Here is a 27,463-nt window from a genome sequence, read left to right on the forward strand (position 1 = left end):
GGCGTATTGCCGTTTCAGTTCTTAAAATAGAATAAGCTGTTTATAAACACTTCATGACAGGAGACTGCATTGCAGTTGTCATATTGCGTGACAATGTAGAACCTGTTGCTGTTAGATACTGTACTAGCTATAAGATTATATTACTTTATTTTTATTTAAAAGACTGAATTTCATTAATATTATATATGTATTAGGTTTTTACTTCTACAGTTTTTTAAAAGTTTTAATGTATTAGCTTAATACATCTTATTACGATGTTATAAGCTTTAACTATCAATTCATAGTAGAATTTAAATAGCTGCAGTATATCTCAAGAGCATTCGGCTGCAGACTTTGAGTTTAGTATGGGCAAAAGTTGGGCTTGGTTGGGCAGCATCGAGCAATCGAGCGGGGGTTTCATGCCTTGAAGATACTTGACGCCTATTCGTCAAGCCTTTGATATATGACATGACCAGCGCCCTCTGAAAGAGCCGTACCTCTATAGCTTTGCCACTCGAGCGCAAGACTCTTGCGTTGCCAGTTCTAGAGGATTGACCCTCGTATAGCTGAGCCGCTTGCCACTGCTTTTCTTAAGCAGCTACGGTCTGCTCGCAAGACATTTACCCTTTGTCCCGTTTCCGAACGAATTCCGGGCTGGCAGTGCGTCAAGAAGCCACGGCTCGTCCTTACTCAAAACAATCGGGCTTCAAGTCACCCCGCTCCTGTCCATACAACCACAGCCTCAATTTCAATCATGGATAAAGTAGTTTGTGAATGTGGGAAGACCGTCAAGAGCCAGAGCGCCCTGGCCCAGCACAAGCGGGACTCGCCGAGACATCGACAAAGCGTTGAGTCAACTGGATCAAGCGACCATAGCTTATCCAGCGGCCCAGTTAATAATGTATAATCCAGAGCCATCCTGCTACAAGCACGGTTAAAGTCGCTAATCATCATCATTCTTGACTAGCCGTCGAATACTACCACTGTGCCGTCTTCTTCTCGTTATCCACCCATCAAATTCGTGAAAGCCGGAACGTCGATCAAAGATATTAGGAGGAAGTGGAAAGGGGGGAAGTTGACAAAGAATGGCAACGGAACCGGTCCGGAAGTGCCACAGTTAAGGTTTACTGAGTACGGGAAGCCGTACGTGTCGGGCCTGGACGATGAAGACTGGAGTCTCTGCGATAAAGACTGTGGCTGGTGCGGTCATTGCGCTGATGGCGTTGACTTCTGATAATCTTGGAAATGTAGTACAAACTTAGCGGATACAATGATGTAGATATATAGCGGTTCGTGCTCCCTCCGCATACAGAAAGGCCGAGGATTCACATTATATCAACTCCGAGCCTCCGGAAGACTGTACACCTTGACGAACTAGAATTGCATCGCCACTTGAACGACGTAAGCCTGGCTATGGGGACTCTGGAGCACGTGTGACAAAACTGGACTTTAAGAGGTCAGAATAGGGAATGAAGAATGTAGAGAGTACTTCGAAAAGGAGGACACTAAGTTATCTTACTGTGTTAAATGGTGAATTGCATGCCTGCAAGAGTAGCGAGAGCACCCAGCATCCTCTGTAGAGTCCCTGACTATGACAAGATTACAGCTGGATTACGACTGCAGCATCACGGATAGCTCATTTTGGTCCACCCGCAGAGCCTGAGATGCTCCATTGCCGAGCCCTATTACCTAAAGTCTCATGTCTTACTTCAAAGAGTTGTTTATGCGATGTTACTCCCCGCCCATTTCAATCTCAATGTCTTTAATAATTTCATCTCTCTCTTGATGTAAAATTTAAGTATTATCTCCTAGAGGCTAGATCTAACTATATCCAACTTATTACCCATTGAAGATCTTAAAATAGAACAAGCTTTCCATAAATGGTGCTTCATCATTGGCTGAAAACAGCCCCTTTTGTGGAACCTCAAAACTTTGACGCGACGTCTGCTTACCAAATAAAGTAAACCAACTTTTTCTCATACTTATTGATCTTCATTGAACTGAAGTACCTTCTTACGAGAGAAGCCATGAGCGTTTGCTATGCCTTCGAAAAACTCCTGTAACATCTTTAGGTCATGTCTTTTACTCGCTCTACTAAGCGAGACGCTACCGGCTTCTGCTGAGCAGATCTGGCAGAGTAAGCCTTGGGTTCGAAAGTATCCATGCAGCCGTGGATATCAAGGCATACCTTCAATTGAGATCAACCCGTTCTGGATTGATAGCTTTCGAGGATCATGGACTATTGATGCAGAGAGTAGGTCCGCGAGCTTGGAGTTGAATATCCTCGCAGTCCATAATGCATCGCTCATGACCTGTGAGGATATTGATGTTTCTACACTAAGAAACTCGATTGAATTTCAAGTCCTTGGCCGCTCAGTTGGAAAGTTGGAGAATTTCTCGAGTAACTGTCCTCTGCCTATCACTGATACTCTGACGCCGTAAGTATAATCTGTGTTTCTCAAGAGCTTGTCGGGAAGCTAATTGGATGGATAGAATTGAAAAGACCCGTTTGAGCTCTTATCATCTGCTATATAGCTTTCAAAACACACATCAATTTCAAACTCTCGAATCAACGTTCCGTTTCAGACAAGACGATGGCCAAGAATTGGATTGCGGGAAAGCGAAAATCACCCCGGAATTAGGGGACGGCATATCAGCAGCTTTGACATTCGTACCACTTGCCATTCTGATCATCGTCCTTCTCTCATCATGGCGAGTGAACCAGAGCAACCTCATCTATACCCATGGCCTCAATGTCGGCTCATTGTGGTCAGTCATTCTGGACGTGACGAGCTACATTCGTTACCTGCAATTCGCTTTCATAACGGCATCATTGAGCATTGAGTACCCAGGCTTCTTTGTTCCTGCAGTGAGCAAACTCTCCTGGGCTTCCTTACTATACTGGTCAGGCCCATTCAGCAACGAATATATGTATGAGGGACCGACTGGTGGTATGTACACCAGCAATGCCTCTTATGGACTTGGTTTCATGACGCAGATGCTTCGATACCCCAATATGCTCAATACCCTGGCAAACTCCCTGATAAATCTCATCATCTTAATATCCCCGATATTCTTTCTCTTCTTAGTCTCATTCTGGACCTTCTCCCGTTCGAGTTCGGTGCATTCGCCCCCATTTTCTTCAATTCTGCAAAAGGCTGCCTCAACCACTATTGGCGTTGCACTTTGCTTCTTTAGTGTGCCTTTACTCTCTTACATCTCATATGATCTTATACTTACTGGCTACCTTCCAAACTATCGCATTGGCTTAGCCGTCGTCATGCTACTCATAATCCTTGCAGCCGGGCACTTTCTCGTCCAAGTGCTGGATGGCCAGGCAGGTGACCAACTGAAACCACTGCGAGTTAGCCGATTGGAAACAATTAACCCCAGTGTGGATTTCCATACTCTTTGGCGGCTACTTTCTCGCCATATCCCGCATACAATGCCGCTTTTACAGGCGATCGGCGTTGGGAGCCTGCAAGACTTTCCTCTTGCCCAGCTCTTCATGCTGATTGCTTGTGAAGCCTTCATCATTATTTCATACTTCAATTCAAAACGAAGCATGCTGATTAAAACATCAACAACAATCTATATATCAGCCATGCGATTGATCATTTTGTTCCTCATCAGTGTATTTGCCATGCCCATTACCGGAGCCACGAGACAGTGGGTTGGTTATGTGGTATTAGTTCTCCACGGACTGGTCATCTTGATAGGATTTCTGATTAAACACACTTGGAAGGTGTATAAGACAATATTTAGAGGTACATCTGTCGACCAAAGCTCTTCAGCCCACTCCACCAGCGGAGAATCGAACCTAAGTAACGTAAGTCATTGTCAAACATCACACAAAATTCTCAATGCTAATTAATTTCCACAGTCTTTCAATATGAATTCTCTTGAAGCCAATTCGACGGCCGATTTACTTGAATATCGCCAGGCCCCAAGCAGAGAACCCTCGACAAGAGATTTCCAACCAGACCCATCAACATTTTACAGGCCCCCAAGGTCAGGGGCAATAAGCCCTGCTTATCACGCACCTCGACTAGCCGCTGTTTCAACAACTCCAAGATCACCAATAGCTGACAAGAGCAGTCCTAGCACAGGGCACTTCAGCATAGATCTGGCCCTGTCGGAAGTAGCACTTCAGCCAGACGTCGACTACTCCTTACGCGAGTCTGACAGGTTCTATGGAATTGACGAAGAAAGGGTGTTCGTCTCGTCAACCTCATCTCCAGACGTGGACACAAATCCAGGACCCTCAACAGGAATGAGGCCACATGGAGCAGGTAGGCAGAATAAGCTTGTGGCTGGGTTTACGAACGTATTTACTAGGCCGATGCCAAAGGCCCGGGAGAAAGGGTTTCAGGTTAAGAGACCGCCGCGGCCATCCTAATTAGTGCGAGATATGTCAATCAAACCTTCTTCGTAGATTACCGGATATTTAGGAAATACCCTAAGTACAAATATCGCTTCGCCTTCGTTTATGACTTTGAAAGGACGTGGATTCGCTCCACAACCTTCCTATTGTAAGATATCACGGAGCAACGCCTCAGCCGTAGGAGTATGTCCCAGGTACTCTTCCAGCAGCCCCAACTCATCTCGGCTTCCACCGAATTCAAGAATTCACTTTCTGTATTTTTCCCAAGCTTATACACTCCTTGGATCCTCAAGGAACGTAGACTCAAAAAGCTCTGCCGCAAACACGTGAGCACTGAGGATCTGTTATGAGTGATTGCTTTACATGGCAGGGTAAAGGTGACTTGCCTGAGATAGGAGTAATAGCCTGCATCATAGCCAGAAACCAGATGGCCAAGGTCGGCGTGTGGATATCCTTGATCCTCAAGCTCCAGTGCACGAACAAGCCATAGCTTCTCCATGAGATCATAGTAGACCTTTGTGAAATCCATCTCTAGAAGCTCAGCGTGACTCCTGGGATGGTGCACGGCCATGTCAAATCTTGCATACACCCTGCATTTGAATTTGAATTAGCCGTGAAGCTTACTATGCCATAATACTCACATCTGACGAAGGAACCACAACGAGCGAGTCACCTGCCGGCCTTGAGTCAATTGCCTGATCATCTCACCGGGTATTTGTGCTGGAGGAAGCTCCTCTCCCGGATGTTCCCGCAGCCATTTCTCCTTTAACTGCGGATCAGTCCTTGTGTAATGGAGGCCCAGGCGTTTGAGTTCCGGTTCCATCCAGCACCACATTTCAAACATTACGCTGAGAGCTTCTGCAAAGTCATGTGGTGACCTGTGACCATGGAAAGCTACGTAGGTGGTTCTAGCCACCAAGTCGTGGATACCATGTCCCAATTCTAGCCTTGTAAGTGTTGTGTGCTAAGTTTGCAAGGGTGAGCGTTGCTTACCGTGGAAGAGAGATACTATCTGACAGTGCTTTAGCAAGGTACAGTCCGGGGGCTTGGAGAGTGGAAAGGAACACATTAAGATGGTCGCTGGATACACTCGTGTGCCATCCTCTTTCAGGTAGCTCTGTTGGCAAGAATGTTAATTTGGAAAACGTGAGTTCCCTGACACCTCCCATCGGAAGCACTTACACATTGGAGGTTGACGTTCTGGTTGCCCTTGTACTTATTATCTCTGGACAGGAGGTCCACGTAAAGATAACCAACGAATTGAACCTTCGAGGCTTCCCCATCGTCCCATACTGCCCAAGCTTGTACATCTTGATGCCATGCGGAGCCTTTGAGTTGATCTGGAGATATGGGACAAAACTGTATCTCCAGGAACCCAGAAACATTTCCAACATTACCTTGATAACATGTTGGAGCGGGAAATACTCAGCCATATGTTCCTGATTGACATTTAGGCTTCGCTGGGCCATACGAGCGTAATACCAATAATCCCATGGAAACATCTTGTCACCATCCAAGCCCTCTCCAGTGGTGTACTTAGCTTCGCATTGTTTCTTCAACTCCACCAGTGATTTCATATCTTGTTTCCCTCGAGCCAACAGCTTAGTTTCCAAGTCTGTCAGAAACTCCTTGACATTGCCCGGAGACTTCATCAATCTTTTCTTTAGTCGATATGCTGCATGGCTTTCGTAACCCAAAAGTCTAGCGTTCCGATCCCTTTCCAAAACAATCTGCTTGAAGAGTTCGTCATTCTGGCTACGGTGATTTCCATCGCAAATATACATTCTCTTACGTGTGGCGGGTTTTGAGGCGTTTCGGTATATAGCCAAAGAGTCTGCCACTGAAAATCGAACGAACAGTATATCGTGATTCTCCGAGTGTTTCTCAAAACGGTCTATATCATGCTGGGGTATACCTGCAAGATCATCGAGGGAAAACCATAGACCTCCGCTGTCTTCGCGGATTCTCTGGTTGTATTCGCGTCGCATGCTGTCTATGCGATTCCTTCTCTCCAAGTATTGTTTGATCTGCTCAGGCTGTAAAGTGCCGTGTCCAAACTGCTCGAACTCTAGAAACAACTTATTGAGGTACTTTCGAGCTTCGAAATGGAGAGTTAATTCGTCAGGCCTTTTTTTGACGGCTTTAATTAGGCACCAGAAGTCTGATCTCGCGGTAAAGGCCGCTTGATCTTCGTTGATGAGAGCACAGGCTTCTTCAGAGGCTTGTCGAGATGCTTGGTCGGTTGATGCCTAACGGAGCATGGCAATGATACCAATCTCCCCCTGGGTTGCGTTATCAATGTTGATCAGAGGCTGAATGACGTTGCCAAATGTGGCGGTTTGGGGATTCACATCTTGAATGATGTTTTCTCGTCCAGCCTGATATTGTTTGATGATGCGTTTCATGGTCGAAAGGACCTGATCCGCTGGGATGAGTCTTGGCAGAGGCTGGGGGAGTGATTTAGATTCCATGTCGAGGTCGAGGTTAAGAGTGATGAAGAAGTACCAATAAATTCTGGGGCAAGGTATGAGACAATGCTTACCATCTTGTGATCGGCATAAAGCGGGGCAACTCTCTGTCTTCTGGGCGAATAAGTGTTGTCTTCAAGAGGCTTGGAAGTCACAGCAATGCACGGGCGGTGCTTCTACTATCACCTTGTTCGTTACAACTACGTACATATGGGTGACAGGCCAAACACATGTATCATAGCGTAGCTTAAGATTGAAAATAGTTTTCGTTAAAGAATACCAATTAAGAGAATTAATACCTAGAGGAGGTTTCGCGGTGTCAGAATTCTTTATTATTCCAACTTTTGAGTTGGCGTTGAATCCAAGGTTACTGGATTTACGGAGTATAGCCATCGCATTTCCGTCCAGTCGTGACTCATCTCTAACAAAACGGCTTAGCCTCGTCGCATTTGATCTCTCTGATTCTATTTCCGGTCAACACAAGCATCAAGCCTTAGGCCAGTGGGGTAAGCTAACCCGCAAGTCTTCACCTTGGTTCTTGGAGAACCTTGTCTTCGGTTTGACATGTCGGGCTAGCACTGATCTTTTGGGAAAATGAAGGGTTGCAAAGAGGAACAACACCGAACAGACGAATGAGAGGAGAAGACATTGAGTTGTTGGAGGGATTGCAAAGACCGACGAGTAAAACTGATTTCTGATGGCAAGACAAAAGCCAGCCCGCTGTGCCAATGGCCTGTGGTATGATTTGAAGTACAACATCAGCCAATGAAATAGTCTATTCTGATGAAGCTAAACAGTGGGTACCAGTCGGGCACCCTTCAGGCACTCAGCTGACAGATTTCCTAAGAATCACTTTTAACCCCTCGACGTGATGGCGTTTCCATATTTTTTCTCTAGGATATTGGTGCCTCCCATTTAGCCTTTAATACCTTCTACACATTGTCATGGCTCTATACGAACCATTGCCAGAGGGCAGTGTGCGGCTACTTCGGCTTCTGCCGTGCTCAGATCAAAGTTCAGAAATAAGATGTAAAATCTTCATCTGCCCTCTCTTGACCTCCGGAAGCACCCACCTTTACGATGCCTTATCTTATGTATGGGGACCTGAGGACAATCAGTCGTCTATCTATATAGATGATTATAAAATGTCCGTCAGGGCAAATCTTCACGCAGCGCTGTTACATTTACGAGATCGTTTTATAGAACGTGTTATATGGATAGATGCTATTTGCATCAACCAGGAAGATAATGGTGAAAAAGGACAACAGGTTCAGTCTATGGCCGAGATCTATGCCAAAGCAACTCGCGTAATTGTTTGGCTTGGAGAGGTGGCAGACAAGAGTGATTATGCACTCGAAGCAATACGCACGGCTGCCCAAGAGGAGTACGCAGTCGTAAAACAGTACACGAGTAACGCAGCAGACAGAACGAACCTAGAAGCCATAGTGACACTGTTAGAGCGGCCATGGTTTCAGCGCATCTGGGTGAGTCAAGAAATATAACGTGATATAGGCAGGAGTTGCTAACAAAACCATTTTTAGGTCCTCCAGGAGGCTGCAGCAGCTAGACATATCCTGGTCAAGTGTGGCCACACAGAAATCGATGGGTTCGCATTCTGCTCAGGCCTAAGGGCACAGAGCCAGTACCACCCGGAAACTGTGCTTAGAAGCCCCTTGATAGCCTACCTTATGAGAGGCGCAATCTTCCGCCCTCGATATCAAGGATCCAGGGAAAATTGGCCCGACAGGTTCTCGCTAAATATACGTCCTTTAGGGGAACTAGTTGACATATACCACAGCCGCAAGGCTACTGACCGTCGCGATAAGGTGTATGCTTTGATCGGTATGAGCTCGGATGATCCCGGCGCAGCAGGGCTATCGGCCAATTATAACACTTCATGGAAAGAACTCTTCCAGAAACTGATCAAATATTGTCTTTCTCCTCAAGTGTCTGTGAACACTTGGGATGATGTGGAGGTGGCAGCAATTGGAGGCAAAGGTTGCATTCTTGGAGAAGTATCAGCGAGCCGAACTCAGCATGACGAACAACACGTAAGCATTGCTTGGAGGAACCCGCCTGACTTTTTCGACATCGACTGGAAAGAAAAACAGAGCTCCCAGTTCACCTTTCAGGCGTCGGCAAAACCTATCGAGGTGGGAGACGTCGTCTGTCTTCTTCAGGGAGCAACAAATGCTACAATCATCAGGTCTTGCAACGACTTGTGGACAGTTATCGCGATAACAGTTCCCCTAACGATCAGTCTACGAAAGTGGCTGGCATCAATAAAAGTATTTCCATACGATTTACTTCTTATCTGGGACTGGGACGTGTCTCAAGGGAAGAAAGACTATGAATGCTTCATGGGCAGTCGAATGCCTGGCTATTTAGGTACAGACTGTCAGGGCCAAGATTCTATGGATGCAGCTACCAAATTATGGAATCACGGACTTTTACTGAATACTTTGGGAAGATATGAAGGCGCAAGAAGGACACTCGGAAAAGCTGTTCAGATTTATGGGACCGGGACGACATTGGGGAGTGTATCCAAACCTGACCTGAGCAACAGCCCTTATACAGAAGAGGATGAACGGACGATAAGGATGATGAATCATCTATATATTGACGACAAGGCCGAGTCAATCGAATCAGAATATGAGCAGGACTCCCTGACACCGCTAGCGTGGGCTGTTGTCGAGGGTGATGAGGCACTCGTGGGATATCTCCTAGATATGGATGCCGACATCGAGTCAAAGGGTGGTTCATACAATACGCCACTGCTATGGGCTGCTACAACGGGTCATAAGGCTATCATCAAGTTATTGCTTGATAAGGGTGCTGATATTAACTCAAAGGGCTATAGGGACCGTGGAGCACTATCACAGGCTGCTGCAGAAGGGCATACGGGAGTGGTAAATTTTCTGCTTGATAAGGGTGTTCACATTGGGTCAAGGGATCGAGATAGCCATGTACCGTTAACTTTGGCCGCCAAGTACGGGCAGAAGGCGGTAGTGAGATATCTACTTGACGAGGGTGCCAATATTGAGTCAATGGGGGCAGATATGGAGACGCCGCTGATGTGGGCTGTTAAGGAGAGTTGTAATATCGAGTCAGGTGGCGCTGCCAAGACACTGTGGTCGGCTTCTGCGAACAGAGTTAAGGCTACTATAGAGCTCCTGCTTGATAGGGGCGCTAACATCGAGACAAAGGACCGTAGAGGCTGGAGACCGCTATGGGTAGCTGCTGTGAAGGGGAATGAGGCTGTAGTAAAATTGCTGCTTGATAGGGGTGCTAACATTGAGTTGAAGGATAATGATGGCAGGACAGTGCTGTGGGAAGCTTCAGAAGGTGGGCATGAGGCTACGGTAAAATTACTGCTCGATAGGGGTGCTGAGTATAGGTTTAAGGATAGGCCTCTGTTTGGTTTTGGGTATAGGCGAGGAGATGGACGTCACAAGTGAGCATTCCGGCAATAAACATGGCTCCATGCCAGCAAGTACGTCATCATAAAGGTCATTCAGAAAATCCGTCTGATAGTCTTCAACCGGCTAAGCGCCACAAGAGACATGTATATGATGAGTGACCCGATAAACTCGACCTCAATGGTCCAAAGGTGAGGGTTATGATCGAACGTGGCTGCGTAACCACTGGGCCCTGTCTTTCTGAAGAAGGGAAATGAGAACTCTCTCAGTTGTTGCGAGAAAAGAAGAACGTCCTCACACAAAGATAGTTCACAGAGCCTAATCCCTGGCCACTAGGCCGCAACACCGTGTTGGAGGAGTATTACAACGAGAGTCGTAACGAAAACAGGAGCGTACAAGCGCAATCATCTTCGGAAGAGTGAAGATGTAATCATCTCTCCTAACTGCTCATATCTTGCCGCGTGTATCAGCCGCAAGGGAGTCGCCGAGAGTGCGTACCCCGAGGCAACAACAAAGATGGCAACCAACACCTAATGGCCCGCTGTTGAATATTTAACCAGGGTAAAGATAGCCCGTGTCATCTGAAAGTTGTATTAGATGGTTGTCCCGAATACTACATTCTAATGAGATTACCAGAAGCCTGAAATCTGAAAATGAACGTCTCGACTTTGCAGTATAATTTAATTCTCTTCTTATGACAACACCCAGCTTAGCTTTGTCTCCCTCCAGATATCATCCCTAAAATCGACCGCCCAGAGTTCTCCCCAAGTGTCAGCATTGCAAACCTTCGAATCCAGTTCCCATCCGGCTGCTTCTTCAGATCAATCGCTATACGCAGAATATCCGGAGGACAGTGGCTCTCCATATACATCTTCCTCTCCTGCGTCTTCTCCAGCTCTTCAGAAGGAATCGTTATAAAGCTCTGAAGAATCGTAGCGTCACTCGCCGTCATATTCGCCAGAACGTCGCGCAACAATGTCCTCGGTAAGTAGTAACCTCTACCCTGGTCACTGAGACCTTTTTGAGCTATTAAAAGTGTAGCCCTTGCCTCTTTGGGGTCTGTGTCTCCGACATCCAATCCGGATCCCGTAATGATATGCCCTGGCTCGGTAGATGTTGTCAAGGACTCGATCTTGTTCAGGGATAGAAATGCTAACATTGCGAGGAAGCGTGTTAGCATCATGTTTCCGTATTCGAAGCTGTGTCGGAGATAGTGAATTCGGAGAATGGTCTCAAAGTAGCCTCGGTATCTTGAAAGGGAATTTTGAAGTTCATCTTCTTCTATAGAGAGGTTTGGCGCTTGTCTTTGTCCTTCTGGGGCAAGGATCTCGTAAAGCTGAATGATAACGTAGCAATAATGAAGACTGGGAGATGTTAATAAATGTCTGCCAACTCTATATCATTCTCTGCTTTAAATTAGATAGGGATGACATACTGTATCTTGAGTTGTGAAGGCGTGACAATATTTGTTGGTGACAGTGGTTCTGGCATCGATTTATACCATGTGTCCAATCTTTCTATTATTTCAAGTATATTTCTGCCCCCATTTTGAAACAAGTAAGAATCAGTTGAATCTTGCTGAGCTTCTATCATGATCTCGTTGAGAATGACACTAAAACTCATCTTTGCTTTGAACACCAAGCCAACCTGAAGTGGTACCAGCGTTGAACTTGAAGGATACTTCAGCCAAATTTCACCAAACCAGTCTGGATCGCGGTCAGGGTCAGGTAGCGGAGCCTTTGGTGGTGCTTTTAACAAAGGCTGGGTCATGAATTGGTAGCTCAATGTACTGCTTTTGTTAGCTGTGAATCCGCCAGAAGAGGAGACAGTTTTACCATTGCCAGTGAAACAAAGACCAGGCTGTAAGATCATATGAGTTTCTCAACTTCTTGTTCATGATGTATGTCGTTGGTTCGAATAACCCTAACTCATGGGCTATTTCTATTGACCGGACGAGGAATGCTGATGACAAAGGATCCATATCAAACATATTGACGATAGTATTCAAAACCAGAGCTGCTTGAAGCGTTGTCAGACTTCTGTTATAAGTCACCTCAACTATCCATAGTCTTCTCGCCTCTTCGAGGAATTTGTATCCAAGACTATTGGGATTCCAATACTCTGCGGGCTCAGATATGGAGTTTCGACATTGCTGACAGTCAGCAAGGATACGATTCATGATCGGTGAGAGAGACTTACACATCCAACTGCTAAAACAGCGTTGACGAGGAGTGATGAGCAAAATGTACTGGTACCACCGATCATATCATCCAAGAAATAGTCCTTATGAAAGAACGTGAACCAGTCATATTCCTGAAGGAAATAAGCACGTATAAGCTCTCTCATAGTATCATCGCTAACATTCACAGTAGTCCATCTCGAAGGCACTATCTCATCCAGCCTTGAGTCAACGATTGTTGCTGCGTGATGAGGTCTCAGATACTGTGCCCGATACCCCAAATCTGTATTTGTTAAGACTGACGATGCAATACTAACAAGATCATCTCTCGTACTCCACTCATGTATGAGAGATCTCATGAAGGGATTGTCATCAGTCTGTAGATATGTAGGCATGAGCGGAGAGTATATGAACTGATATCGCGATCTTGACTCTGGCTCAAGTTGTACTTGGAGCAGTAAATCGGCGCTTGATAGTTGACGCATCAGAGTCTCAGCATTGACACCCGACTGAATCCGTCGTACGATTTCGAGTGCTTCGGTTCGTGGCCGTGATTGAATAGCTCGGTATACGACGGCTGCAGGGTGTGATTCTAGAAGTGCCTCGTACTTTTCACGATAGTCTGTATCTGGTGTCACTCGGTAAACACACTCGGTTTTCCGTGCCCGGCATTGAGAGCATACCGGCCGGGCTCCGTTACACTATATAGACCGATTAGTTGCCACACAAAGCACGTGTTGGAATCCACACTGACCTTTACTTTCTTCTGCCGACATGATTCGCATGCCAAAGCTATGGGAGCTCGTTTTCTTGCTAGAGGAGCAGTTTGATAGTGAGTAGAACTCTCAGCTTGCTGGGGACGAGCAGCTGGGAGTAGCTGTCGAGGACGACCTGTTTGAGGGGTCTCTTGAGCTGATGATGTCGATGCATCGGAAATACTTGGCGTTCTATGAGGTATCATCTCTGGGAAGTTGATGTTGCTTCGTAGGTATTCAAAACTGCCATGGCTTCAACGAGTGTGATATCGGAAGAAGGTCCCTGTTTAGAATGTGATATCACACAAGTACGTAATGGACTCATATGTGTATTATTTTCCTGGTAAGAGCTGTAATGTGCTTTTTCTATGTTCGAAACATGATGTCATGGTGGTTTAAGCATGATGCGCTTTGATTCTTGGGAGCCACCAGAGCCTCCTCATGAGAGATACGTCCTGATTCGTTCAATCAACTGCTCCGGCAAATGTCCTGTATTTCTCATAGGCTAGTTCATTATGCTGTGCCGTGCATTGAGATAAGCCAATAGAGCCAGCCTCACCGCCGACCTGTCATCGAGCCTGCAAGAGCTTGGAGGCCCTCTTTGTTTGTCACGTTACTTATACTTCTTAGGTAACCAATCAGTCCACAATATTTAGCTTATATCAAAATTGGACATTGTTTTGTATGTCCATCGAGCTACTGCGTGTGGATGAATGACACAAGTATCGTGAATGAGCTGGCAGACATAATATTCAAGCCACGGAAGTGGCGACGACAGCTTTATAGATTGGCGTGCTGTAAAGACTCATATTTAATTCTATTGGTCTCTGTTTCTCTGTATCGTCAATTGGAGATCTTGAAGATCTAGGAAGAGGATCAATCCCTGAAACTGCAAAGTACGGCGCCCATCAGCAGTCTCACATAATCCACAATCGAATTAGGAATCAAGAGAAAGTATTAAATATAGTTAAAGGTGGATATCGTCATTTGAATCCCGCTTATAATCCCGAATTCCGGCTTCCAATCTCACATCTACCTTCTCTACCATTCGATGACAGATCCAGATCGGCCTATTATGCAATATTGAATACCAAGCTCCGGGATTAACGTTCTTGGCTACCAGACTATCGAAAATCCAGGGTCCTGGTCGGCGGGAATTACCCAAACCGCTGTTATGACGCACCACGCGATCTGCGCCAGGACGTGCCACTATTCCCAACGTGGTCTTACCCAGCGCTGTCTTATTTGTGGTGGGGATCATATCGCCTCACAAGCCAGGCATGTAATATCATAAAAGACGTAAATCTTACTTATATCAAGTCGAAGATACTTTAATTGGTATGGAATATCAAATTATCTGTTCGTTATTATGCCTGGCGTTCCGAGAAGCAGAGGCTGTAACTCTTGTCTGAAGCAGAAGAAGAAGGCAAGCACAGAGATCCAAATTCATACTAGGAAAAGAGTAACCTACTTACATAAACTAGTGTGACCAAGTCAAACCAGCTTGTTCAAGGTGTGCACGACTTGGAGTCCCATGCGTCGGTTCAGGCGAACAGAAATATGTCTTCAAACCCGTATCGTTCACCAAGCCATTCAAGACCAGCTTTTCGAAACCACGAAAGCGCGAGACATCCTCTCAGGTATCCGTTTTGCATAAGCCTCAAAACTCATTCAGTCTTCTACAAGCCAAACTTGTTGCGGGTCTAGAAAGTACAGACTTTCGATATGGCCTCAACTGTTATGGGGATTTTCTAGAACATATTCCCAGTAGGCTTGGCCATAGCCATGCTCTCGATGTTTCGGTTGATCTGATTATGAGTGTCTTACCTTATCATTACACACATGAGATCCCATCTCAGGTGGAAGCCAAGTATAGCAGCTGTTTGAAAGTATTGAGAGGTCTCCAAGATAAGAAAGGTACACAGCTCAATTTCGAGGACATGGCATCGTTTCAAATCATGACGATATGTCAGGTAAGTACATTCTTATGTAGAGAGCATGCACTGATAATCTCAAAGAGCTGGCTGGGACAAGCAGATAATGAGTCACGGAGCCATGGGCAAATCCTTGCATGTTTCATGGACACAGTGGCAAGAAAAGGCTGGGGTAGCATTTTTGAGCTTAAGTTACTGGAGCGCTCACTGATAGCTCTATTCTTCGAGGCTCTTGTGGATACACGAATCGACTTGGAACAACACGTCAATGACCTGAGCTCACAGTCACGCCAAAACGCATACGATTATAATCAAGATCCTCACGTTCAATCTTTTCAAGCACAAAGACTTCTCAGGATACCGAGACTGTTACACGAACCTTTTCGATACGTGCAAGAAATCAAAACTGCGTACAGAGAGTTGCGGGACGATCATGCAAGAATACAGCACGGTATTGACAGTGTAAGAGAGCAGAGGGATCCTTCTGAAAACTTACACTGTCGAAAAAAGCTTGTTCACAAGCTTCAAGTCACGGAAGCGATCCTTCTCACGGCAGCACTAGCTTTGAACGGAATACTTCGAGCAGCATATCCAGACGAAGGCGTCTTACTCCTGGAAGCATCAACGCTGGCGAACGAACTCATCATCCTCGCCAAAGCAGTATACAACCTCAGACCTCTTGGTGCCAGCTTTATCCCGCCATGCCTGGCAGCTGTAGTAAGTCGTTCTCCGCTAGTCCGACCTTCTGTATATCGAACGTTACTGACCCCTTATCTAGTGGGCAACGGCGAGTGCTTTGGAAGCCCAGAATAATGAGATTGAGGGGTTGCTCGCGGAATATCAGCTTGATTATGTTCGCATAAAGTGGATGGATCAAGCTGTATTACTGAAGGAATTGAACGGGACGCTACTAGGACGACTATCTGAATCGACCAGTCGGGACAAAGTCAAAAAGTCTGAAAACCATGGAGATCTGGAGATGTTGATGGTCCACTATAAGGCAGTTTTTGGGTCCTTCGGCAGCTACTTCTTCCCGTCGAGCTGAGTTTCTTGGTCGTCGAGTATGCAAAGTTGGCAATAGGTATGAAAGCCGATCAGAAAAGTAAGATTTGAGCTCCAGGGGAAGAAAATTAAATATTATTCATGCCAAAGAGTCGAGATCATTATACGAGTCTTGCCGTAAATCAATATGTTCCCGTCAATCATTAATTTCTAGGACCACATTAGAGGAGCATTATTGCTCCCAGTGCAACACCAGCAACGGCAATCAAAGAACCCTCCATGACTCGAGCCACATTAGTCGCAGCAGTGGTAGCCGCCGCAGCCGATGTAAAAGTAGAAGCAGCCTCCTCAGTCGATTTAGTCTCCGATGGCAGTATCGGAGCCACAGTAGTTGATCCAGTCCTTGCCGTGATTCCCATCGGTTCAGCCGACTCAGACGCGATATGCCTCGTCGTAGTCCTCGTTTCAACCTCAATCACAGTACTAGGCTCAGGCGTTTCCGTCACTGTCGTTTCCGATGTCGTCTCCGCAGCTGCAGCAACAAGCGTAGTCGAAGGTCTCCAGCACGAGAGATACGAGGTTCTGATGGTCTCAGTGCCGGTGTATCCGGCACATCCAGGCACGCCAGTCTTTGGGGGTGCTCGGCCACCGCCACAGTCGAGAGGGTCACAGATCATTCCGTCGTCGGGGTCAAACCAGTGGACTATTTTATCTTCGCATGTTGTGTAGCTGTGAGTTGAGCAGCCGAATCCAAGGGCTTGTTCGGCGAGCATGAGCAGTGGGATGGCAGCCAAAAGAGTTGATTTGACCATTTTGAAGGTTCTTTTAACGAGTGAATCTCGTAAACGAGTGACAAGTTTAACGAGAGATTTGACATGGACTTGAACGTGGAGAATGACCGTGCTTTAAACAAAAATCTCACAGGGGTCTTGACAGAATTACCCGATGACTGACCCAACGAGCCAACCATAACGTATGATCTTTAGCGTTCGCCAAATCCTTCTGCTGGCGGCTGAATTGTTGTCCTATGACCTCTAAACGACCCGTGCCATAGGAGATTGCGGTAGAAGCGAATGGGTTAGTTCAAGAAAGAAGAGCTTTGATTGGTTGGCGAAGCTCGTAATTTCTTTGCTGTGCCGTTCTTCCATCCCTTGTAGAAGGAATACGACGAGCTGCGCCTTGCTATTAAGGTTCGCTGGCGGATCGACTTCAGGGATTATTAGGTGCTAAGAGGAGAAATTACCAAACTGACAAGACGAGGCCATTTGCTTTCGAGAGGGAGACAAGTTGGCTTTGCAATTTCTACTTCAAAGAAAGTTACTATAAAGGCTCAATAGTACTGAGATGAAGGATAGTATCATAAAAAAATCAAGCCTCCAATTTCTTTTGCCAGATTTATGTTATCGAGATTAATGCCAAAACTGGCTGGTGCTCAGCCTATGAAGACGTGTGACAACGAGAGATATTTAGTTACACCGCGACCGTGTACATCGTACCAGTGGCTCCCACAATTATTTTGAAGCACCTCAACATTGTTTATATATCTATTAAGCTGAATATGCAAAGTGGTATAAAAGAACAATGAACCAATCATGTCAATTCTTTTTCACGTTATGACTCTATCGCTCCAGGTCTCAATTAGTGCATCCAGCCCCGGCTCCGGTTCCGATACCGGCCGGTCGATTAAAATTCCGGCGGGGTGGCTGCAATTCGCGACTCATTCCATCCCATTTCCCAACGAGGGGCACCAAGAATTTTCCAAGCATCAACAAGCAAAACAACAATGGCCACCGATTCGACACATACGCAATCGCAAGTCTACCTCTCCACGAGAGGTGGCGACTATGGTGTACGATCTATCCGTCAATGCTCGAATTGACTCTCTGCTGACCTCTGAAAGCTCTCCTTCGAGACCGTTGTCCTAAAGGGATTGGCTGCCGATGGCGGTCTTTTCCTCCCACATGAGATTCCCGCTGCGACAGAATGGGTGCGTACGAGCGATCAATGCACCTCTTGGCTGCGATCGAAAGCGACGAATGTCAGGATCACGATTAACGCGATACTAGCAAAGCTGGAAAGACCTCTCGTACCAGGAATTGGCCTTCCAGATCTTCAGCCTCTACATCTCCCGCAGCGAAATCCCCGCCGAAGACCTACAAGGCATCATCAACCGAAGCTACTCTACATTCCGCGCCCAAGAAGTCACCCCCCTCGTCCAGCTCAAGGACAACCTGCACCTCCTCGAACTCTTCCACGGCCCTAGCTACTCCTTCAAGGACTGCGCGCTGCAGTTCCTCGGTAACCTTTTCGAGTACCTCCTCGCGCGAAAAAACGAGGGCAAGGAGGGTAAGGACCGACATCACTTGACTGTTGTTGGTGCGACGAGTGGTGATGTGAGTCATGCTGTGGCCTGATTGCGGTAATATCCTAACCTGTGAATTAGACTGGATCCGCTGCTATCCATGGTTTGAGGGGTAAGAAGGATGTGTCGGTTACTATTCTGCATCCCAAGGGCCGTGTCAGTCCTATTCAGGAGCTTCAGATGACGACGTGCACTGATGCCAACGTGCACAACCTTGCCGTCACCGGAACCTTTGACGACTGCCAGGTGAGTACGCCTTTTGCACGCCCTTCGCGCCGCGCTAACGAATTGATAGGACATCGTCAAGGCCCTCTTTGGCGACCCCGAGACCAACGCCTCCCTCAAGCTCGGCGCCGTCAACTCCATCAACTTCTCCCGCATCCTCGCCCAGATCGTGTACTACTTCTACTCCTACTTCTCCCTCGCCAAGAAGTCCTCCACCTTCAAGGTCGGCGACAAGGTGCGCTTCGTCGTCCCCACCGGAAACTTTGGCGACATCCTCGCCGGCTACTTCGCCACCCGCATGGGTCTTCCCGTCGACAAGCTTGTTATCGCGACTAACGAGAACGATATCCTTGATCGATTCTGGAAGTCTGGAAAGTACGAGAAGCAGCCTGCCAAGGGCCCCGAGGCTCAAGGTGGCCTGGAGGTCGATGGTGTCAAGGCCCATGAGGAGGGCGTCAAGGAGACTCTTAGCCCTGCTATGGACATTCTGGTTTCGAGCAACTTTGAGCGTCTGCTCTGGTTCTTGGCTTATGAGTTTGCCGCTACTGTTGGTATGGATGTTGAGTTCAACCGCAAGCAAGCTGGTCAAGAAGTCGCCACTTGGCTCAAGGATCTCAAGGTCAAGGGCGGTTTCGGCCCCGTCTACGTGGACGTTCTCAACAGCGCCCGCAAGACCTTTGAGAGCGAACGTGTCAGCGATCCCGAGACCCTCGAGACCATCAAGAGCATCTACGAGCAATTCAGCTACGTTCTCGACCCCCACTCCTCCATCGGCGTCACCGCCTCTCTCCGATCTGCTCAACGCGCTGAGGCCAACATTCCTCACATTTCTCTGTGCACAGCTCACCCCGCCAAGTTTGCTGGTGCCGTTGAGCTTGCTCTCAAGGATGAGAAGGACTTTAACTTCCAGGAGAAGGTTCTCCCCGAAGAGTTTGTCGGTCTTGAGAAGTTGCCTAAGCGCGTTTCTGATGTTTCGAATGATTGGAAGGCTGTGAGGGAGCTTGTTAAGGAGCAGGTTGAGAAGGAGCTTAGTGGACAGCGATGAATGTGAGATGAAAGAAAAGGTGTTTGTTCTGGGTTTCGAATGCATACTTAGAGGGTTAAAATGATCAAAAGACAAAAGATGAATTAGACATATTTTCTGTGATTTCTGAGTTTAAGATGACCTGAATATGACATGATGAAGTGAATGTTGCTGAGCCGGTTTCGGGGACTCATTAATGTCCGCCCTGGGCTTCATTAAAAATACGCCTTGTTTGCCTCGTCGAGCCATTTTTTTTGGCGCTATTTATATGCCAGAAGTCTCACATGGCTAATTCGCAAGGGTCGGCTGGGGTAAGTGAAGTGCCAAGATGGTCTAATGTTCAGCTGAGACAACCCCTGCTTTCAGCAAATATGCCTCAACAAGTAGATAAATGCCCTACGTCCTCGACCAAACTTTAAAACTTGTCAAATTATTCAATCACCAGCTCTTAATTGACAACAATGAGGTCTCATTTGTTTACTCTGCCTCTGCTCTCAGGTCTAGCCAGCATATCAGCTGCAGCCAACACCGAGAGTGGCTATCTAGCAACCGTCACCCTCGCCCCAACAGCCTCAGGAGCCGCAGCTTTTGATCTTGAAGAAAAGCGCGCAGAATGCTTTCAAGCTTGTTACAAGACGTATGGAAACTACAAGTCTTGTACCAGAGAAGGTGTTGTTCAGTGCTGGTGCAATGACTCTGTTGATTGGGTTGAGAGAGAGGAGGATTGCGTTTGGGATATCTGTGGTCCATCTGCGTATAACCGTAAGTCTCAATCTATGGGTAATTTGCTGAATAGAGAGCTGACCTTGTGCTAGTCTATGGGGATGTTTTGAAGAAAGTCTGTGAGACTGTTACGGCTTCTGCTAGCCAGGCTACTGAGACTGGATCAACGGTTAGTTCGCATAGAGACGAAGTTGGAAATGGATTGCTAATATGGAATAGTCTTCTGATGAGAAAGTAACTTCAACTTCGGCAGAGACCACGAGCAGAAGCACAGCGGAAACTACAAGCAAAGATGAAACTAGTCAAGCTCAAGCAACGGAGACCTCAACTTCTGGTAGTGATTCCACAACATCGAGCAGTGAATCAGCAGCAGCAACTACGAGTGCTGAACCAAATAGTGCTTGGAAAATGGGTTCATCGTTGGGTGTTACGGCTATCCTTGCTATTGGTGCAGTCTATCTTGCCGGAATGGCGTTTTAATGTTGCAGTAGTTTTCCAGAGAAGTAAATATAGTAGATAATTACATACTATTGAAACTTGCAATTTTAATTATTATCTCAGGAGTCCTTAGGGAGTTTTCAAAGTTTCGACGATAACCCAGGATGCTGATATTGACTGGACTAAAGGTTTACTAAAGAGATACTACAAATATTCTAATTACTTGTTATAGAGGCCTTGCGCTTTATTACTTCCTAGGGATTATTCATCTAAATTCAAAGGCCTATGTCAACGAGATCGTAGTCAGTGTTAGTGCTCTTTATTGGTTGGCTCTCAACAGGCTCCTACGTCACTACACAACCAAGTTTCAAAGCACAAGACTAACCTTGTTTTAGAGCTTAATAAAGTCAGAGACCCTTATCGTTCACCGATATCAACTTGTCTAATCTATACCGAGGATCAGATATCTAGTCGTGACACTGCGTCATCGCTCCACAATGTCCCCAGGAACATGGCAGGGCGGGTGTGGGGCTCCAGAACCTTTTGGGTATATCAAAAAGTTCCCTGGTAAATGATCGTCACGGAGCTGAAGGAATGAGGCCGAGATCTACATGTCAGTAAACGAATTTGAAACCATCAAGGGTCCGATATTTATTTCCTTTATCAGGCCTAGTTCTGCGGCAAATTCTTTGGGTATTATTAAGGTCCTCTTGGCGGAGACCCTTGGAAATCTTTATTTATCGATGCACACTGATGTTACTAAATCAACTATTCAAGAATTCTGTGAGCTTGAGATACGAACCATGATAGAAACGTGGCAGATTATATTGGGTGGCGCTACTCTCTCTGGGTACCTGCTGGCCTTGCTACACCAAGATAACCAGAAGTCAAGATTTTTGCTTGGCTTCTTAGGGACGTTGTGCTTAGAGACAGCCCTATGGTGCTTTTATACGATCATATTACGCCCTCGATTTATATCGCCGCTTCGCCATATTCCGACGCCTGGGAGAAATCACTGGCTTTGGGGTCATGGGATGAAGCTGTATCGAGAGCCGTACTGCTCACCAGTAAGAGAATGGTAAGTAGACTTGTACCTAAATGGTTAAACGCAACTCATCAATCTGGTAATAGGAACGAAACAGTCCCCAACGATGGCTTTTTACGATATCTGGGCTTCTTTAACGCCGAGAGAATCGTTCTCACATCTCCCGACGCCCTTCACGAAGTTCTCGTCACCCAGAATTATTCATTCCCAAAGCCTGCCAGCTTGAGAGAAACGGCAGGGAGATTCTTAGGAATAGGGCTTATCCTTTCTGAAGGAGATGCCCATAAACTGCAGAGACGGAGCATAAATCCTGCTTTTGCACCCAAGAACATCAAGGCTCTGTATCCGCTATTCTGGGACAAGACGAGAGAAATGGTCGAGAGAATCACAGCGGATAGACTTGAGACAGTGGAGGTGGTAGAGTGGGCATCGAGAATAACTCTCGATCTCATCGGTGTAGCAGGCCTAGGAAGGGACTTTGGGGCCATACAAAATGCGAAGAACGAGATTGTAAAGACATATGACATCGTGTTTCAACCATCAGCCCAAGCCCGTATGCTGCATTTTATCGAGAGTCTGGTCCCAGCCTGGGTCCTCACAGCTTTACCTATCAAACTCAACTCAGATATGAGCCAGGCAGCCCGATCGATACGAGAGACGTGCAGAGACATAATATCTTCGAAGCAGAAGAAGCTGAAGGAGAAGAAATTGGATGATATGGATATCATCTCTGCGGCGATACGGACTGGGACGTTCACTGAGGATGGACTCATTGATCAAGCAATGACATTACTCGCAGCTGGTATGTCTTACCCTCCAGAATCACTACCACGACTGACAGTTGCAGGACATGATACAACAGGTGCAGCGTTCACGTGGGGCGTCTACCTCCTCGCCAAACACCCAGAAGTCCAAGACCGACTCCGCCACGAAATCCGCCAACGCCTCCCTCCCCTAACCCAAGCAAAAGAAACCCCAATATCCAGCGTCAACATCGACTCGATGCCCTATCTCCAAGCAGTCTGCAGCGAAATCCTACGCTTCTACGCCCCGGTCCCTCAAACCCTCCGCGAAGCAGCCCACGACACCACCATTCTCGATCAATTTATACCAAAAGGCACACGTATCGTCATAGCACCATGGGCCATGAACCGGTGTACTAAGCTCTGGGGCAACGATGCACATTTGTTTAAGCCGGATAGATGGCTAGGTGAGAGTGCGCATGGAGGTGCAGAGAGTAAATATGGGTTTTTGTCGTTTTTGCAGGGGCCCAGGGCGTGTATTGGGCAGGGGTTTGCGAGGGCTGAGTTGGCTTGTTTGATGGCAGGTTGGGTTGGGAGCTTTGAGTTTGACTTAAACGATAGGAGATTGATGGATGAGAGGGTTGTTGATGTTAAGGGGGGTCTTACAGCGAGACCGGCTGGTGGGTTACATGTGAAGGTCAAGAGATTAGAAGAGTGGTAGAAGACTTAGACATTTAGACTACACATCGACAACAATTTGAATCAGATCAGGTTTATTGTATGCCTACATCGGGGAACTATCCAACATTCTACAGCTTAGCTCTCTTCTCGCCAGCAATATCCCCCAACCACTCCCCCACAAACCCAACACAATCATCCATCCTCTCATAAACAACTTGATGCGTCCCCTCAACCCACTTAACATCAACCCTCCCCTTCAACTTCCCAACATCAGCCTCAAACATCTTCGCCGGCACAGCAAAAGGCCTCTTGGGCATGATAGCAAGCAACGGAACGCTTATATCCTTGAACCGATCATAACACTCCGCGGGAGTCTGCTTGTCGTACCATAAAGCCCAGTCGAGTCTTGGATGGGCGATGAGTTTGACGCCTCCCTTTTCGTCGGGGACGATGCCGTGCTGGGTGAACATACGGATGGCGCGTTCGTCCCAGTTCTTTGTACGTTTAGTCTCGCGGAGTGCTTTCTCGACGGCGTTCCGATCTGGGAAGTTTTGCTTGAGACCTAAACAGAAGATATCTTTTGGAAGCTTTGTCATAGCGTCGTTGATCTTTCCGGCGGGAATCATAGCTGGGTCGACGACCATGAGGCTGCTGAAGATGTTTGGTGCGTGGACGGAAGCGAGGATAGCGGCTTGGGCGCCGAGGCTGTGTGCAAAGACGTGAAGATTCTGTCGTGTAGGCTGTTGAGCTTGGCCTGTTGGTTTGCGTGGCTCAAGGTTCTTCGGTAGCTCTCCCCCGGGCTGCACAGGGAGATAAGCTGTAAGGAATAGCAGCAAATCTCGAACGATATCCTTCTCATTGGCGTACAAGTATCCCACGGAATTAGCCTTAGCCGTCTGTCCGCTAAGAGGCATGTCTACCGCCCAGATCTCTTCAACATTGACACCAGACTTGCGCAGTCGAGGTAGAAGGTCTTCAAGCATAGGCTCAAACATCTCTTTCGGAACCCCCATGCCTGTAAGCGTGAAAAGAGTGATGCCCTGCTCAGACTTTTTGACTTGGTTCGTTGGTATTTAGCGCTTGGCGACCAGCTTAGCTGGCGGGACATTTGATGCCTTGTTCTGCACTGAGTCGGAGAATAGCTTAAATTCGCTACTGTTGGCTTTCTTGCTTGCGGGATCGTATGGGATGTTGTATGCCTCATCGTTGGGAATGTTGGACGGGTCGTCATTGAATCTGGCTGGTGGCCACGCAGCAGTCTCGTCGCGATCGTCTGTTCCTCGAAATATGTGTGTAGATGCTCGCCATTGGGACTCCTCAGACAGATTCGCCAACTCGTTTGTGGCATTAGCGTCGGTGGAAGGTAAGACAAGCGGACGGAGCAATGCCCGCTCATACGTCGTCGATAGATCGAAGCTCATGGTTATTGATTCCTTTTCCGCTCAAATCCTCGAAAAGACAGTTACAAAAGAATGCAAATTAAAGAGAGGAAAGAATGCAGTTCAGCTTATTGCAGCTGTATTTCGATCAACTCATCCCGAGGCTGATCTATTTCCGAATTCGGCAATTATACAGAGCATCCATGCTGCGGTGCCGTGTACCCGCTCCCCACGGGGCTATTTGAAGCTAATTCTGTCAATCAAGACACTTGACATCATTGACATCATATCAAGGAACTCGATGAAGATCACGGTTGTGGAATGAAAATCAAGTGGAATCCTTCCGCTCTCATTCCGTGCCTTGCAGCATGCCCGAGAGACTTCAGCTCCGAGATGTTGTACTAGCTCTAAAAGTGACAGTAGTAGTCACTTTATTATATCAAATGTAGTCACTTGCTCGTTTATGAGGGACTACGTGAGCTAGGCTTTTATATGTTGTGGTGAAAGCCTCCGCAGGTATGTATCGGTCTCATTTTGATTGTCATCAGAATGTCAGGATAACAAAAATCCTTGCTGATCAATCTAGATTAAACCTATTGTATTCAAGAATATATAATTAGATCCTTTTGACGCCCTGCTCCCAAAAGTGCTTCTTCAACTTTCCGTCCCCCTAGTGTCAACCTGTCCAAGTCTGACACTCTCATCATGTTCCATCCTTACAATCACCCTTCCAGCCTCCTTCTGCAAATCGTCCAGGTCCGTCTCCTGCGTGTGGCCCACCACGTTAGGCCCATAAAACAACAATGGAAGAATTGAGGTCTTCCACACTGGCATTCCGGGGTTAGTAAACCCCTGGACAACGGCGACTATCAACAAGAGCATCGTGATGGCCATCAGACCAGCCGGCAACAGCACCCACCGCCAGTCAAACACAGTACAGATAGCCATCTCTGTAGCTTGACCTGTAGCTTTGTCATTATCTTCCAGGGAACCGTCTCTTATAGCCTTTATACCCTGCTTGCGGAAATTGTTTGTTATGGCGGTTGTGAACAAGTCAAAAGAAGCATCGAGACCTTCGAACGTTGAGTTGTAGAGTGGAGGTAGCCACCACTGGTCGCCACAATCAAGCTGGTCTTTTGCGCCGCCGACAACATTGGCCAAGCAGACGGTGTTGAAGAGTGTTTTCTCAATGAAGCGTCTGAGTGCTTGCCGGTACCGAAAGGTGAGTCTGTAGACACATTGATGCGGGACTGTGTAGTTGGTACCGTCGATCGGGACAATTGTTTCAGAGTCTGAGGGATCCTTGGTTTGGGAAAAGTTTGCAAGTTTGTATTCCTTGCCATCGATCAGACAGGGGGTTTGTACGCCAACACGATTTCCTGCCTCGTCATTGGCAGCCCTGTTGTAATCGATGGGCTGCTCGTCAACCACCTTCTCAATAAGCGATCCCCTCTCCACCTTGCCGTAGTATTTCTTGATGCAAGGGTACAGGGCACATGAAGTTGCTACAGCATTCTGATAGCGCAGGGACACTGGGACCTTTGAGGTCAGCCTATCCTCAGGACAAGTTGCGTTTGTGCTGGTAGTAACGTTGCAGCCCTTTTGCGTGAAGCTTAGGGTCGTGATGTTCGAAATAGCGACTTTGGCCAACTGGGCAAACCTAGAGTTAGGCGTGTCGAACGCCCATTCTAAATCTCCAGACATGACCATTACCTGGCTGCTGTCGATTGCCTGAAGCCACTGCCCATTTGGAAGAGTGTAATTGTAAATCTTGCCGGCGTAGCCCCCGGCTCCACTAGCGTTTTTCTTGCTAATGTTTAATTCGATGAACTCCGAGGTGTCAATGCAGGCACTGCACATGGCAACAGAGGAATGGGTTATTCCTTGGGAATTCGATGGAAATGTGCAGTTTCCAGTAGAGCAAGTTGCAGCTACGTCTGTGTCCTTGCCCGTAGGATTAACAAGGCCATTCATCATGGCGACTTTCATATCACCTGAAAGTTCGTTGCTGGCGGCACCTGTCTGAAAGCTTGAATTGATGGCAGGGACATAATGAGAGATTGGTAGAGATGCCTGCCCTTGGACTGTTCTTGCACAAGGAACTGTACTGACAGACTGCTGGGCGAAAGGAGTGATTGCAGGAGATACGATAATGACAAGAGCGGCGATAATGCTCGTGAGTCGTGGAGGAACAGTCCAGAATAACTTCATCGTTCCAAGGATGCCGCGACTAGCATTATTGAAATGATGAAGATCGGAGACAGGACGGGGCTTCTGCAAAGCATTCCATCCCATCTGGCCGATGAGCTCAGCAACGACAAGCAACATCGAGGCTCTCATAAAGGTGCTGAGAATAGCAATAATTGTGTTGAGACTGATGTCGTACGGCCATGGTTTCAAGACTCTGTTGTTGTTCTGTGCTGGGATAACAATCGTAGCTATCAGCAAGCCCAGAGCCAACAATAACGACAGAGTCTCCCATAGCCAGGAACGAATAGGGCCAGGTTTTGCTTTTCGTGAAGAGACATCTTTGGTTGTGATATTGACGTCGTGGTGTTTGTGTTGTCTCGAAAAGGTCTCCATAATGAATGTTGAGTAGTTATGATGAACGCCACAGAAAGCACAGAGCAGCTTCCCTCTTTATCATTGCCTCGAAGCGTTCCCCGAGTCCTAAGAATGCCTTACCTTCTGCAGCCGAGAGGCGTGGTACTTGGCTCCTTCGG

General features: G+C 47.1%; 12 protein-coding genes across 12 annotated transcripts; 7 read left to right on the forward strand and 5 right to left on the reverse strand.

Annotated features, from left to right (window-relative positions):
* Positions 1–733: 733 nt before the first annotated feature.
* On the forward strand, positions 734–1,213 carry FMAN_02231 (uncharacterized protein; the record flags this gene model as incomplete). Its single annotated transcript, XM_041835561.1, has 2 exons — positions 734–880; positions 947–1,213. 2 exons carry the CDS (start codon positions 734–736, stop codon positions 1,211–1,213), a joined length of 414 nt encoding a protein of 137 aa, XP_041685713.1.
* Positions 1,214–2,019: 806 nt separating this feature from the next.
* Positions 2,020–4,378, forward strand: FMAN_02232 (uncharacterized protein; the record flags this gene model as incomplete). The annotated part of the gene is made up of 3 exons (XM_041835562.1): positions 2,020–2,417; positions 2,473–3,808; positions 3,863–4,378. 3 exons carry the CDS (start codon positions 2,020–2,022, stop codon positions 4,376–4,378), a joined length of 2,250 nt encoding a protein of 749 aa, XP_041685714.1.
* Positions 4,379–4,466: 88 nt separating this feature from the next.
* Positions 4,467–6,834, reverse strand: FMAN_02233 (uncharacterized protein; the record flags this gene model as incomplete). The annotated part of the gene is made up of 6 exons (XM_041835564.1): positions 4,467–4,953; positions 5,005–5,305; positions 5,357–5,480; positions 5,546–5,588; positions 5,657–6,575; positions 6,636–6,834. 6 exons carry the CDS (start codon positions 6,832–6,834, stop codon positions 4,467–4,469), a joined length of 2,073 nt encoding a protein of 690 aa, XP_041685715.1.
* Positions 6,835–7,775: 941 nt separating this feature from the next.
* On the forward strand, positions 7,776–10,289 carry FMAN_02234 (uncharacterized protein; the record flags this gene model as incomplete). Its single annotated transcript, XM_041835565.1, has 2 exons — positions 7,776–8,315; positions 8,373–10,289. 2 exons carry the CDS (start codon positions 7,776–7,778, stop codon positions 10,287–10,289), a joined length of 2,457 nt encoding a protein of 818 aa, XP_041685716.1.
* Positions 10,290–10,959: 670 nt separating this feature from the next.
* On the reverse strand, positions 10,960–13,390 carry FMAN_02235 (uncharacterized protein; the record flags this gene model as incomplete). Its single annotated transcript, XM_041835566.1, has 5 exons — positions 10,960–11,614; positions 11,686–12,039; positions 12,086–12,402; positions 12,450–13,130; positions 13,184–13,390. The coding sequence occupies 5 exons, from the start codon at positions 13,388–13,390 to the stop codon at positions 10,960–10,962; spliced, it is 2,214 nt and encodes a 737-aa protein (XP_041685717.1).
* Positions 13,391–14,553: 1,163 nt separating this feature from the next.
* FMAN_02236 (uncharacterized protein) lies at positions 14,554–16,163 on the forward strand (the record flags this gene model as incomplete). The annotated part of the gene is made up of 4 exons (XM_041835567.1): positions 14,554–14,610; positions 14,669–15,157; positions 15,203–15,835; positions 15,897–16,163. The coding sequence occupies 4 exons, from the start codon at positions 14,554–14,556 to the stop codon at positions 16,161–16,163; spliced, it is 1,446 nt and encodes a 481-aa protein (XP_041685718.1).
* A 178-nt stretch (positions 16,164–16,341) lies between these two features.
* Positions 16,342–16,932, reverse strand: FMAN_02237 (uncharacterized protein; the record flags this gene model as incomplete). Its single annotated transcript, XM_041835568.1, has 1 exon — positions 16,342–16,932. One exon carries the CDS (start codon positions 16,930–16,932, stop codon positions 16,342–16,344), a length of 591 nt encoding a protein of 196 aa, XP_041685719.1.
* A 971-nt stretch (positions 16,933–17,903) lies between these two features.
* FMAN_02238 (putative threonine synthase) lies at positions 17,904–19,752 on the forward strand (the record flags this gene model as incomplete). The annotated part of the gene is made up of 5 exons (XM_041835569.1): positions 17,904–17,969; positions 18,021–18,107; positions 18,187–18,513; positions 18,564–18,728; positions 18,778–19,752. The coding sequence occupies 5 exons, from the start codon at positions 17,904–17,906 to the stop codon at positions 19,750–19,752; spliced, it is 1,620 nt and encodes a 539-aa protein (XP_041685720.1).
* Positions 19,753–20,192: 440 nt separating this feature from the next.
* FMAN_02239 (uncharacterized protein) lies at positions 20,193–20,934 on the forward strand (the record flags this gene model as incomplete). Its single annotated transcript, XM_041835570.1, has 3 exons — positions 20,193–20,493; positions 20,547–20,623; positions 20,674–20,934. The coding sequence occupies 3 exons, from the start codon at positions 20,193–20,195 to the stop codon at positions 20,932–20,934; spliced, it is 639 nt and encodes a 212-aa protein (XP_041685721.1).
* Positions 20,935–21,695: 761 nt separating this feature from the next.
* FMAN_02240 (uncharacterized protein) lies at positions 21,696–23,401 on the forward strand (the record flags this gene model as incomplete). Its single annotated transcript, XM_041835571.1, has 3 exons — positions 21,696–21,970; positions 22,024–22,739; positions 22,785–23,401. 3 exons carry the CDS (start codon positions 21,696–21,698, stop codon positions 23,399–23,401), a joined length of 1,608 nt encoding a protein of 535 aa, XP_041685722.1.
* Positions 23,402–23,489: 88 nt separating this feature from the next.
* On the reverse strand, positions 23,490–24,709 carry FMAN_02241 (uncharacterized protein; the record flags this gene model as incomplete). Its single annotated transcript, XM_041835572.1, has 2 exons — positions 23,490–24,178; positions 24,313–24,709. The coding sequence occupies 2 exons, from the start codon at positions 24,707–24,709 to the stop codon at positions 23,490–23,492; spliced, it is 1,086 nt and encodes a 361-aa protein (XP_041685723.1).
* A 647-nt stretch (positions 24,710–25,356) lies between these two features.
* FMAN_02242 (uncharacterized protein) lies at positions 25,357–27,323 on the reverse strand (the record flags this gene model as incomplete). The annotated part of the gene is made up of 2 exons (XM_041835573.1): positions 25,357–25,410; positions 25,461–27,323. The coding sequence occupies 2 exons, from the start codon at positions 27,321–27,323 to the stop codon at positions 25,357–25,359; spliced, it is 1,917 nt and encodes a 638-aa protein (XP_041685724.1).
* Between the last annotated feature and the right edge of the window lie 140 nt (positions 27,324–27,463).

This window comes from Fusarium mangiferae, assembly GCF_900044065.1.
Source record: "Fusarium mangiferae strain MRC7560 genome assembly, contig: FMAN_scaffold010, whole genome shotgun sequence".
Lineage (NCBI taxonomy): Eukaryota > Fungi > Ascomycota > Sordariomycetes > Hypocreales > Nectriaceae > Fusarium > Fusarium mangiferae.